Genomic DNA, 13805 nt, shown 5'->3' with positions numbered 1-13805 from the left:
CTTCTAATATGTAAAAGAAAAGTAAGCCTGGCCAAGTTCAGGGAAAAAGTGTTTAAAGAAGATGTTCGTGTAGCATAGCAGTCTTCTGGAATATGGGGATGTGGTAGCTCAGTGGTTAAGGTGTTGGTCTACTGGTCATGGGTTCGAACCCCAGGTCCACCAAGCTGCCACTGCTGGGCCCCTGAGCAAGGCCCTTAATGATCAGTTGTAAGTGTCTCTGGATAAGGGTGTCTGCTAAATGCCATAAATGTAAATGTAAACTTAAGCTTAAGGTACTGTCTGTGTGACCAGACTTTATACCTGGTAACAAATGGCCTTCAAACAATAGAAAGATACAGTTAGGACCTTCTGTTGGAGAACTTACAATGGAAAGGACAGAAGGGCTATCCTGTGTATTGATCAGTTAATTGCTTTACAGACAGGCCATTATGTTAACTACAGGTGGGACACAGGCACAATGTAATCAGCCATTTTGTTCCCACATTACAGTTGTATGTAAATTACAGGTGGGGCACAGGATCGTCAGACGTTGATTACATATGAATAGTGCCTAGATGTTGATTATGCATAAAAGAAATAGGCACAAAATTCTTCAATCCCCTTTGATCATTTTTGATCACACACAAATAAAATAAAGAAAAATAAAACGTATATAAAACCAGCTGCATGTAAATGTTTTTGTTGTCCACAGCTTTAATTTTGGCACCTAAATCAATGTTGATTAATAAAATTGTTTGCATATGAGGAGTAATGACTTTCTTTTCTCTTGGAATATGGTCCTGTGCTAGTAGCCTACTGTTATTACTGTTCCTTTTTGTTTTTGGCAGAGTGTTTATCAGTGATGGTGAAATCTTCATCCTCAGGCCTAAAAACTTTAGTCCCCTTCATATCTGGACTCTGATAAACACTACTGCCACCTATCCCTCGTCTCTAGGTAGACTAGCTAATTTGCAATTTGCAATGGCTCACATGAATCCACTTGTCATTTCCATATACTTTAACTGCTGCATTAGTGACCAAAAGAACTTGAAATGAACTTTCCCACCTGGTCTCCAATGGCAATTGGAGACCAGTTAAGCCAGCTTTATGACAAAGTGACATGACATACAGGGCTAAAAAAAGGGCTTAAAACAGGGTACGGTGTGGAAAAACAGGGTACAGTACGGTGACCCATACTTAGTATTCGTTCTCTGCATTTAACTCATCCAAAGTGCACACACACACAGCAGTGAACACACACACCGTGAACACACACCCGGAGCAGTGGGCAGCCATTTATGCTGCGGCGCCCGGGGAGCAATTGGGGGTTCGGTGCCATGCTCAAGGGCACCTCAGTTGTGGCCGGCCTGAGATTTGATCCCACAACCTTCGGGTTAGAAGTCAGACTCTCTAACCGTTAGGCCACGACTGCCCCGAATCATTACGTATTGTCCCAGACAATACTGTGTGTCCCCCTCTGGGGGGTGGCTCCCATGCATCATGAACTTGCTTCACAGTATTGAACTTGCTTCACAGTATTGAACTTGCTTTCACAGTCTACTTTCCTTGTTGTTGGTTGCTCGATTGCAGGGTCTAAGGCCAGGACAATCCATACCTGGTGAAGTTTTGATAAGCGTTTTTTTATGATCCTGTATGTCCTGACACTTGTGGTCTGTAAGGGCAGTGTAATGACCATTGAATGTTTAACATTTTACATATCTCTTTACATTCTGCAGCTGTAAAGTGTGTTACAGTACTTGGTCTGAGTCTGTGTGTACTGGTAGACCCACCGTGGAATTATGTCCTTCACCAGTATTTTGGCTGTGTGTGTTGCTGTGCCATGTTTTTTTGTGAATGCTTCCACCCACCTTGAAAATTTGTCTATTATGACAAACACGTCCTGGAATCTCCCACACCTGGGCAATGTTATGTAGTCCAACTGAAGATGTCTGAATGGACCAGGTGGAGCTGGTGTACCGACAACTGGAGTTTTGATTCTGGCTCCTGGATTGTTCTTTTCAAATGTGGCACAGTTTTTAGTCACATACTGTGGAATTTGGGATTCCACCACACCTGATTGAACCTTTAGATCATTTTGTCATCACATATGTGGCGAAGTAAGTGAATCTGTGCAGCTAGATAGGGCAGAAGACATTCAGGAGTAACAGTTCATGTGCCATCGCGGCAGATGTTATCATCATGTACTTTTGCTCCATTTTCCATGCATAACCATAACCATTTTCCTCTGCATTTGTTTAATATCTGAAATGGTTTGTTTCTCTTTTTCCAGTGGTCTTAATGCTGATTTCTCTACACCCCTTTCTTTTGTAGCTTGTTTAGCAAGTCTTTGAGGGCATTGCCTTTGGCTTCAGCTGTTTTGTCTTTTGTGTTTGCTTTTATCTGCAGAACAGTGACTTCACTTGGTAAGTGAAGAGCTCCTAGAAGTTCTTTAACAAGCTGTCCATTCTTTATAGGTGTTCCAGCTGCCATCATGAATCCTCTCTGTCTCCACAGCTGTCCAAAATCATTGACAACTCCAAACCCAAATCAGTCTGTGTATGTTTGCTGTTTTATCTCAGGCTAATTTGCATGCTTCAATCAGAGCCTTACATTTGCCTGTTGGGCTGACGTAAAGGGAGGCAGCCCTTTCAACAAAACTTCTGTCTCTGATGTCACAGACCACCCAGCTGTTTTTTTCTCCCAGCTCACAGGTTGAAGATCCATCTGTGAAAAGGACCAGGTCAGGATTATGCAGTGGTGTTTCTTTGATATGCTGATCTGTTTCCAGAGTGTTAACAATCTCTTCACACTTGTGATTGTCTTCATCAGTCTCTGCAGGTGTCATTATGAGGTTCCAGGTTCCAGATCTGACTTTAAGAGCTTTTGAGATTTCCGCTTTTATCTTCCCTGTGATTCAAACCAACATGTTCCAACCAAGTTTGTCTAAAATGTTGCTCATAATCCACAACACTTTCTCCTGTCAGCTGGATGCAAGAAGTTATTTTACTCCAGTTAATCTCTACAGGTTTCAGTTCAAACAAAAAGGTTTTCACAGCTTTCCATCCTGCCTCAATGTTCTTTTGGGAATCACCAACCCTGGCTTCAATGTTTCCAGTTAGTCTTTTTTGGTCACTGTCCCTCAAGTTTACGTTGAGAATCATTGCTCCATCTAGTGGATATAAGGTGTTAATTTTCTGCAGGCGCTGAAGCATTTGCCAAACTTCTTGTGGGTGTTTGTATGCATCTGGTAGCTCCATCAACCACTTGTCAATTTGTTCTGGTGTAGCTGGTTGGTATATTCTGCAAGGGATATATTTCTTGACTTTTTTTTTTTTTACAGTGCAAGTTCGTTTCTTGCCATTCTCTTCATACTCCTCTTCATTGTCCATCTCAATTTCAGTTTGTCTGGGTTTTTTTTTTACAATGACAGGAGCAAGATGAGCATTTGAATTGTCCTTTGTGACATGAGCAAATGTGAATGATTCTTGCTCACTGTCCTCATGGCTCCCTGTAGAATAATCCTAACTTTTACCCATCAGGTAATGGTGTTGTTGATTCCCTACTTTTCTGAGCTCTTTAAATGGATAGAGTGATCCTTCTTGATTCTTGCTACTGGGTGTTATAGGCTGGGTATGCCTTTCAGAACAGTTGTTTTAACTGGTTCAACTTTGGAGGGATTTCTATGATTCCATGCAACAATTCTCTGAGGTCCTCTTGTCATCAAAATTACTTGGTCACATACTTTATGAAAATGAACAATTGCTTGCATACAATTAATTATAACAAAGTCTTAAATTATATTACACATGCTTCCCTGTTAAAAATAAGACAAGAAAACTCAAATCAATAGGAAATATAGATTTTAAAATGTGATCTTAATAATAAATTTTAATCGAAAATATGGAACCTCTTACTTTTCTGCACTGACTTCATTGGTAACCTCTTCAAATGGGTTAATGAGGTCCATTGTTTCTCTGGCTATTTCCCATTTCCCAGGCGACAAAGTTAGTTAGTGCGTTAGTCAGTGCCAGGGTGGAAATGTTTGGCTCCATGATGTCAATAAATCTTTGTATAATGTACAATGTTGTATTCCATCTTGTGGCCACATCCTGTTTTAAATGCAGTGGTTCCATCCATCTGTCTCTGAGTGGCCTTGAGCTTGTCAGAAGCAACTCTGCATATGTGGAAGAATTCAACTATTGTCTTCACTTGTGTAACATTTCTTGTACCTATTTCAGTGCAGGTCTGACAATCAAGTTCAGCGTGTGGGCAAAAACAAGGTACAGTATGTGATCCCAGTGGAGGTGGTCTCTTAGGGCTGAAACCATGCTGCTGGCATCGTCTGTAACACAGGCAACAATTTTGGTCACCCACACCCTACTCATTTGTAACCATGGTCAGCTCACTTGCCAGGTGAGCAGCAGTGTATCTGTCTGTCAAGACAAATCAGTCATCTGAAAAATCACGGCCAGGTAACTTCCAAGGTCACAGAAGTCCAGCAGTCTGTTGTGAGACATACAGGAGAGGCACGCTTAATTTTCTTTATTATATCTGCTCTAATTTGTCATACAGCATAGGCATTAGAGTTTTGTTTTGTAGCCTGTATGATGGGCCCAAAAGACTTGAATACTTCTTAAAGCCTTTATCCTCCACAATAGAAAATGGTTGAAAGTCTCAGGCAATCATTTTGACCACAGCCTCGTCTAGTTTGCTTTGTCTTAGAGGATTCAAAACGCCACTAGAAGCTAGGTCTCCCGAAAAAGTGCATGTGGTGGAAATTTTACTAAGGAGTTGTTTTGATCTGACCTTCTATGCTCGTGACTGGTACTGTAGTTGTCCGTGACTATAAATTGTTATTACCAGAGATTGTTTGTATAAAATATTATAGGGTCAAAATAAGCTGGGGACAAGTTGTCTCATAAACAACTCTAGGCAGATCTTGATAAGGGTAAAATTTTCCTGATTAGGAGATGATAAGGCGTTGTCCATCTAGCCAATAGTATATGATATTTTCCTTTCTTCAGATTCTGGGTTTGAATCATGTTTATATAAACTCTAACTCTAAACTATAAAAAACTTATCGGAGCACTGCCTCACTCATGCTACACGAGGCGTGTTGGGTCTTGTTGCACAGCAGCACAATAAAATGTAAATCCAAATTTACTTTTGCCTGTGCCTACCAGTGTGATACTTTATACTTTATTTTTCTCAAAACTTCCACAACACGCCATTTGGTGTACACAACGTTAAAAAAAACTCCTAGTATAATTGCCTTAAAGGATTAAGAAATTAACTTACCTTTGTATTGTGAATAGGAGTAAATATTCCACCTAGGGGAAAATGGTTAAGAATAATCTTATGTTTATCTAAAGTTTCTTGTGATGTGTTTTTTCTTCAGCTGTGTGAATGCGGCTATGCTGAGAAACTTTCAAAGAAAACAGGTGGATGTGCATGTGCTCCCCTTTTTTTTTACTTTATAACCGACAAGCATGAACAATAGAATACACAAGGGGAGAGTTACTACTACACTAAGAACTACATTAGTTTTCATGATTTACATTACATTAAAGTATAGTCACTCTGTACTCTTTAGGTCAAAGTTTTTCAATTGAGTATGTAATGTGTTTTAAACACTTCAGTGTTGTGCATCATTGTAGCAAGTAAATGTAGTAAAAGTATTTGGTCTTCAGATCTTAAGAATGCACCATCATGAAACATATAAATCATTTATTTATACAATAAAAACAAAAAATATATATATAAAAAAAATCAACATGTGTCTAGCACCATACAAACAGACTTTTTACAGAGACTTTAAAGAGCTTCTACTTGCGTTTGTCAACCCAGGCAAAGAAATTACACCTTGCCTCTGGATTAGACGTGTGGCCTTGTGGACGGGCGCATACAAAAAACTGCCTTCCCAAATTTGGTCCAGGTTTTTTCACAGTCCGGAGCACACACGGCTCGTTGTGTGAGTTACACAATGGAGGCTGGGGAGGTCCATGCAAAACTGATTTCCAAAAGTCTGGGCAGGAACCTCTCTTGGTCTCTTGATAGAGTGTGGCATTGCTTTCGATCTTATCCTGACAACCCTTTTCTTCTTCCTTAGTCATTTTGATGCTAAAGTTACTCGTTTCACCCTTCACTTGCACATCAGTGTGGCATACTGGAAGCATGCCGTGGGCTGCTGTGCAGCTGTTGACATCATTTTCTGTATTTTCTGTCTCAGTGTTATCGTATGAGCTTAAGCTCTGGCTTGAAGATACCGCTGGGGTCAGTTTAGGTTTAAAGAAGGACAGGAGACTGCCCTGAGGTTTTGTTGCCTTTTTAGCATGTTTGCTTTTCTTTGCTTTGAATGTAGAGGACTCTGGTAGTCCATCAGGAGGTCTCTTGCTCCCAGAACTGACACCTGCTGCTAGAGGATTGAGGTTCTCACGAATCTCCCCAGCTTCTTGAGATCCAGGCAATAGTTTTTGGTCAGAGACTTTAACAAGGAAGCGCATGAGTTTCTGTTGCTTCCCCATGAACTCAGGCATATAACAGGTGCACAGAGCTGGGCACTTAGGACTGGGTACAAAAGTACAGCTTAGCTCAGCCCATATGGGACAATGATCAGAACCCTCCACTTCTGGCATGATATCTGCATTCAGCAAGTTTCTCTCAACCAACAAACGATTAGCAAATATATAATCGATGCGGGTGCCATAGTTGGTTTGCCTAGCACCCGTACGTGTAGACCAGCATGTGAAGGCATTGGTGCGTGTAGGATGGAAATGACGAAATGTGTCAATAAAATTACCACCAGACACACAATTCTGGGAAGCCTTAGAACCTTCCCCAGCATCATTCTCATTTTCTGCCAGTGTAAATACGAAGCTGTCCAACCACTTCCTGCCTGGATTGTCCTCAAAGTTCTCCTTTGTGAAATGAACATGAAAATGAGTCAATGTTTGGAGACATAGTATCATTTGTTCATAACATTTAAGAGACCAGCAAAAATAAGGGATACTATTTAATGTTAAACTAACAAAAAGTACAAACCTACGTATATTCAAAATATATTCAAATTTCAAATTATCTGAATTACTATATGCATTGTATTCCTGAACACGTACCACATCATCTGGGTCACAGTGGTCTATTGGCCGATGAGAGGTGTTTATATCTCCCAAAATAACCACGTGACTAGAGAATATAATGACAATAGCAATTCAATTTTCCAATCACAATATTTAGTTCAGTATCAAAAAAAAAGTTCACTGTTTTTGTCACAAAACAGTGACAAAATAATGCTGCTTTGGATCAGTTCTTGCTTACCTCCGAGGCCCCACAATCGCCTCAGCTCTAATCTGTAAGAGTTTGTAAAACTGAAGTTTAAAATGCTTTCTCTCTGGCTTTTCTGGATCTGCACGTGGGCAATACACATTGATGATAGTCAGAGTCTCAGAGTCTTCTCCTTGCCTGTGAAAAATATTTACCATGCCAACAATTTTCAAAGCTATGACAGTTTCATATGTCTGTATAATCAGAAGCAATCATTCTATATGATGTATGAATTTTATAAGGGTAGGATCATGTAAAATGAAACAAACTACCCAAAATCCAGTGGAAAGCCTTCCTAGAAGAATGGTGGGAATTAAATATAAACCAGTAATGGGATGTTCAACAAATGTTCACATACATTTGGCCATATAATGTGTATAGCAGAGCTATCCACTGAACTATACTTAAGATGTTGACCTGAATTCCTCAAAAGTCATCAGACAAAAGTAAGTAGATGAGGCTGTGTTAAAAACAATAAAGGGTTACACTGATTGCTTTAACTTGTGCTGAGTGATTACGGCTCTTCCTTCACTGTCAAGTGACTGGAGCTCCTCTATGGAGAATGCTCCTTGATCACCATAGCAACCCACAGCCTCTCCATGACTGACAAGGCGACCTGTCAGTCCTTCTTCCGCGCGGAAAGGGGTGGCGGAGTCTTTACAAAAAGTCGCGACACCTGTTAAGATCAAAACAGGGGAAGAAAAACAACAACCTGAGTGATTAAAATGTATTGATATTTTCAATTCGGTATGTTATTACAGCCAGGCCACTGTACACGGTACCCGAATAGCCAGTGCGTCCTCGGCTAAAGCTGAAATAGGTGTTGTATCCATCCACAATCGCAGTCCTTTCGTCCAACATGTCGCCTAACAGCATTGAGAGAGAATTGTATTTTTAAATAAATGCGCCATTTAAAGGTGTACAGCTTGTCTATCAACAAGCCTTGATGTCGATTCCGTTTCTACTTACGCGTCACTTTCGTTTCCTGCACGCATATTATATCAGCGCCGAACGCGTCGAGCGCAGACTTGATACCGTTTTTAAAGGTTCTAATCCCATTTATGTTCCAAGTGACAATCTTCATGATTCGGACTGCAGACACGCTACAAAACACACACAGTTCACCAGCAGCGCGTGCAGGAAGTGCACAAGTCTCCTCTCGCGAGATCTTAATAGCGCGCTATCTCTAACTGTTACTGTTAGAGAAAGCTGTAAATACCAATGAACGATGTGTGATGCGATTGTTGTTTCTTATCGTGCCGTCAAAAGATTGCGCATCAGATTATAATCTCACACACAGATGTTTGATGGCCTTTACATCACATTGATTCACAATTGGACGCCTGCGCAGACGCAGCGCGTAAACATTGCGGAAGTGCAGGTGCGCCCCCAAGTGGTGGCCACGGCCACCGCTGTATAAACTCTGTATAAACATCCCTAGTATGAATTTGAATTTTAATGCATAATGAAAATTCACAATAGTTCATAAAGTGAAACCCCGCCAACAACAACAAACAAACAAATAAATAAATAAAATAAAGCACACGCTGCAGCCACAAAAAAGATGAGTGATGATATTGTTACATTAACCAGAAACAAAACTAAACAAGCATAACACACACTACACTGATTTTTTACACTGACTACCCCAAGATTTGCTGTGGCCTCCCCTATTAAAAGTTTCTGGGGGCGCCACTGCGCGTAAACATTGCGGATGTGGCGCAGAAGCGTTCACACCCGCAGTGATTGTATTACGCAGCTGAATCTCCGCTTATACGAGAGTTCGCATTGCTTTATTTTAAATGCAAACGGTGTTTTATATATATATATATATATATAGGCATGCCGTTTAGGAAATTATTCATGAGAGAACTGAATGAAAAGTCTGAATATATATATCTAGGAGGAAAATCTTTTCTAACTGTTGTTGTTTATATACATTTTCCCCAACTTAGCGCTTTTAACAATGGGCATAGTCTCAAAGCAGCTTTACAGAACACAAGAACTACAGTACAAAAGGTTTATTATACAAAAATTCATATTATACAAAAGTTCAAGATTATTAGAAATATTTAAATGTGTTTTTATGCCAAATGAGTAAGTCTGAGGCGAATGTAGTGACGAAAACCTCCTTGAGATGAAGGCGGAAGAGGAACCAGACTGAAAAGGGAACCCATCCTTATTTGGGTGACACTGAGAATGTGATTATAAACTGTTTTAAACACCAGAGAATGTTATTATGAGTAATGTCCCTTCTATGGTTATACTGTATACAGTCCCACAATTGTGTATTGATTAGTAGGTTGTTGCCCTCAAAGACCACATATAGTTGTTCTTCATCTACCATACACAACATGCTGTGTATATGTAGTTAAACAAATGAATCTTTATCTTCAGGTAGACTTAAATCAGTTTTTACTGTGCTAAAAGTCACATGGTGACTGTGTGAAGCTCATTACCTCTTGTGTGTGACCTCCAGCCTGTGAACATGGGTGCAGAAAATATACGCACATACGGATCCAGTGCGTAAGCATTTACAGATACAATTAAACATCCTCAGCACAAGCCTTTTTTCCAACATGAATCTGTTTCCACATATATTTACATGCTGTAAATGCTACATGTTGTAGCAATTACTTAAAAAGCCACGTATGATGTATTGGAACGCATTGTATATTCGTTGGAGTTAGATAATTTTCATATTAAAACATGTTACATGAAGAAGGATGATTTTCTGATTACACCTAATTCTGAAGACAGCAGAATAGAATTGATAAAAAAAATACCATTCACACAGAAAAATTGATCTTTGGTGCACTGCAACCTAATCAAGAACCAATACAAAATGAAGCAGTGGTAGTAAATAGTCATCAGGAAAACTGGGATGAATAACCCATGTTTAATTGTAAACATACAGAAAAAAAAAGAGTTTAAATCTACGAAAGAAAATAGTGCCGTTAAGACAAGCAGCATCTGTGGCTGCTGGGAGAAACATTGCCCTGAGAAACATTGCCCAGGCTTAAGTCCTTAATCCATGGACCCAAATTTTTGCGTTAACAGTTTAGGCTGCTGGAGGTGCAATAGCGGTGCAAAGTTGAATATAATTTGTAAAAACCAGGTTCCTTAATACCCGCTGAGCATCGTTTTATTGCCACAGCCTTTGTTATTGCTGACTAAGTACATCTCTTTATGGTCATAGTATGTCATAATGTTAAATTAGGCACAATGGCTTAGTGGTGAGAAAATTTGCCTTACACCTCCAGGATTGGGGATACAATTCCCACTTCTGCTCTATATGTATGGAGTCCAAGGCATGTGATAGTCTGACTGACATCCCGAAAATGACAGGAATATGTGAATGGTTTGGTACCTTGCTTAGGTGCCCTGAGTCAGCTGAGATAGTCTCCAGGCTCCCTGCAACCATTTGTACAATAAGTTGTACAGAAGATGGATGGATCATCTCAATATGGGACCATGAAAATTGCAATGAGTATTTTCATGGTTTCCATGCCACAAAGAACTGAGGCTGTTCTGAGAGCAAAGATTAGCAAGGCATTTGTGAGATTAGACTGTTTGGTTTGTAACTATAATAATAAAAAAAAAAAACCCTCAAAACAACTCATGTTTATTATCTATAGCCAGTGCAAATGACTTACATCTACAACATGAAGATAAAAAAACAATTATAGACTACTTGTGATCCAGCTGTTCTTATCAGTCATGATCTGAATGTTTACTGACAGGAAGGGTTTGGACCTCTGAGTGCAGTGGTGGGAAAACAGAAAAAGCCAGAACTGTGTTGGTTTGTACAGATGTACATGTTCTCATCCATTGCTGCTATCAACCGAGGGGTTTCTGTGACTGGAGGATTTTACATACATGGGTCACTCCTAAGGAGACAGGTACATGTTTCTATCCATATTACCATAATGACTTAAGTATTTAGTAATTATTAAACTTTAAAACTCGGACGTTGACTGAAAATACTGAAAGTACAGATAAGGAGCATAACATTTAAAATTATTTTTCCTACTCAGAATGGAGATTAAAGTGTCTTTTGACGGAGTCCAACGCATTGTTTGTGGTGTAACTGAAATGACGACATGTCAAGAAGTAGTCATTGCCTTAGCCCAAGCTCTGGGTAAGTTAACAAGCTGCATGACAGAAGACAAACCGACCTGCCTTGTGCCCTTATCAAATTTCACAATTTTTTAAACAGCTCGAAAGTTTGTACTTTAAACAAACCATGATTTCTTTTCACCACGTGTGTGTGTGTATGTACGTATATATATATATATAGTCCAGATACTTCTCATTTTGAGCCATTTTTATGCTCATGTATACAGACCTTTATTGTAAACACTTGTATGTTAAAAGATGCAAGTAATTATTTTGGTAAATTTGAAGTGGATACACAGAATCTTGATCTCCAGTGAAGGTTTTTGTTCCAACCAGGAAGGAGCCACACTTAATTCCACCTGATTAATCAGTTGTTCTTGTGCTTTCTTTAGTTAATTCAGACCTAGCTGTTCTGTTTGATTTGAACAAAAACCTGCACCCACGCAAGCCTTTTACAGATAATATTGAACACCCCTGAACTAGAAGTACATTTTATAAATATGTTTTAAAGAAGAAAAAAAACCCACCACACCTTATTTTACCCATATTGTGACTGGTCACATTCATTATGTTATGAACCATGCTCCTGCTGATGGTAGTGATCTCTCCAGGATGATGCCACCACCCCCAATCACATAGCATGAGGCCATACTGAATGGTTTAATCTGTATAAAAAATGCATCATATCCTGTGACCTTCACAGCCAAAATCTCTCAACTCTTTAAAGGAAAAAAAAAACCACCTATGGAAAACTGTGCTTTAAATCAACATGATCAAAACAAAAGCAGAAGAACTATCTTTTGGAAGAATGGTATTCATCCGTCAAGAACACAAAAATGCCGAAGCTCAGTGTATATATTCAGTCAGCTCATGCTGGCCAAAAATCTTAGTAACAATAAACTGACTGTTTTGCTGAGTATTTTGTTTCGAGTGTCAACCTTCCACAACTCTCCACATCTTTAGCAACATGCTCCTTATAATGCAAATTTTCTGACTTGTGCAAAACTTCTGCTTTGACCATAGGTCGCACCGGTCGCTATACTCTGAGAGAGAATTTCAAAGGATATGGGCGCAATGTGAACCCTGATGAGCATCTCCTTGAGTCCTTAGGAAAGTATGGCCAACAATCCAAGGAGGTCCAGCTCACCCTACATTATCTAGGGCCCTCTCTAGTGGACTGGCCAAAGAAGCCAGGTGTGCAGTTAAGAAGAGTTGAGGAAGGAGGAAGATTGCGCAGGAGTAGTGCAGGAGCAGTCCTCCATCGACAGAGCCTCCCTCCTCTCGATCATTTCCAGCCAAAATCTGCCATTGAAGAACTGAAGAGGCCCAAGAGGAAATCATTAACACTGATGGAAGAAGCATGGGGTTGGCTAGAGAATCTGGGCAAGGGAAGGAAGCAGCAATTAACACAAGATAAGGGGAAAAATGGAAATCGGCGACTGGATAACATGGGAGCCATGCCAGAGAAACTAGCCCAGGCCTCAAAGGTATCACAAGGAAGAGATAAATATAGGCCAGAAAATAAGAAATGGAAGCACATAGAACACAAAGAAACAAAATTAGGTGAAAATATTACTGAACATAAAATGCAAAGAAATGAAGTATGTCTCACCAAACAGCAGGTTGGTGTTTCAGAATATGATGGAGCCCTTGAAGCAACAGAGAACCTTAAAAAGTTAATTATCCAACAACAGGCTACTCTGAGAGCACTCAAGCTCAAAATAGACACCACCGACAAGCAGATTTTTAAACTTGAAATACAGCAAGCAGAATCAATGTCTGATGATGAGGAACAGCTCGAGTTTTGGCTCAATGAGCTGAAGGCAGAAGAGGGCTACGAGAAATCCCTCCAGATGCAGTTCTGGGATTTGAAGGAGAAAGTCACAGAATGCAAAAATAAACTAGAAGAGTATAAAATCAAGCTGCAGAGGATGGTCCTAGCAAACATGAGGCACACGGAGTGCCAACAAACAAAGGCTCATGCTGCCGCTCACTCTGTGAAGATGGAGCTGGATTGTGCATCAGGAGGTCTGGAATCAGTGACTGAAGAGAAAATAGACACCATTGTCCCAGAGGGAGACAGTAAGGAGAAGATGGTAATCACTAGAGTGGAATCAAAACTCCCTTATGTCTTGGTTACTGCGAATGAGATAGAATCACAGCTAAATAGCCCTTCAGAGCTTAGGGAATGGTGGAGTCGATGGACTCAGAAAATTAACTCGGGGCCTAGACCAAAAGTTGTGCACCGCTCTGAAATAATAATTCACCTCCGAAGCACAAAGGTGTAGAATAGACACTAAGCCTTATGTAAAATCTGTACCATAATTCTGTATTGTATTGAATCCGACTGTCAACCATTTAAGAAAAGAGCACTGCATTAAAGT

At 40.0% G+C, this 13805-nt stretch overlaps 2 protein-coding genes across 2 annotated transcripts; one reads left to right on the top strand and one right to left on the bottom strand.

The window, feature by feature from the left end:
• Positions 1-5691: 5691 nt before the first annotated feature.
• apex2 (APEX nuclease (apurinic/apyrimidinic endonuclease) 2) lies at positions 5692-8654 on the bottom strand. The gene is made up of 6 exons (XM_027167557.2): positions 8272-8654; positions 8085-8168; positions 7789-7978; positions 7297-7440; positions 7095-7164; positions 5692-6896 (listed from the first exon to the last, which is right to left on the bottom strand). The coding sequence occupies exons 1-6, from the start codon at positions 8384-8386 to the stop codon at positions 5805-5807; spliced, it is 1695 nt and encodes a 564-aa protein (XP_027023358.1). The 5' UTR covers positions 8387-8654; the 3' UTR covers positions 5692-5804.
• Positions 8655-11340: 2686 nt separating this feature from the next.
• On the top strand, positions 11341-13709 carry rassf11 (Ras association domain family member 11). Its single transcript, XM_027166929.2, has 2 exons — positions 11341-11443; positions 12445-13709. The coding sequence occupies exons 1-2, from the start codon at positions 11341-11343 to the stop codon at positions 13707-13709; spliced, it is 1368 nt and encodes a 455-aa protein (XP_027022730.1).
• Positions 13710-13805: the final 96 nt, after the last annotated feature.

This window comes from Tachysurus fulvidraco, chromosome 14 (assembly GCF_022655615.1).
Source record: "Tachysurus fulvidraco isolate hzauxx_2018 chromosome 14, HZAU_PFXX_2.0, whole genome shotgun sequence".
In the NCBI taxonomy this organism is placed as follows: Eukaryota; Metazoa; Chordata; class Actinopteri; order Siluriformes; family Bagridae; genus Tachysurus; species Tachysurus fulvidraco.
Note: the sequence above shows the minus strand (reverse complement) of the source record. Positions and strands in the feature narration are given on the sequence as shown.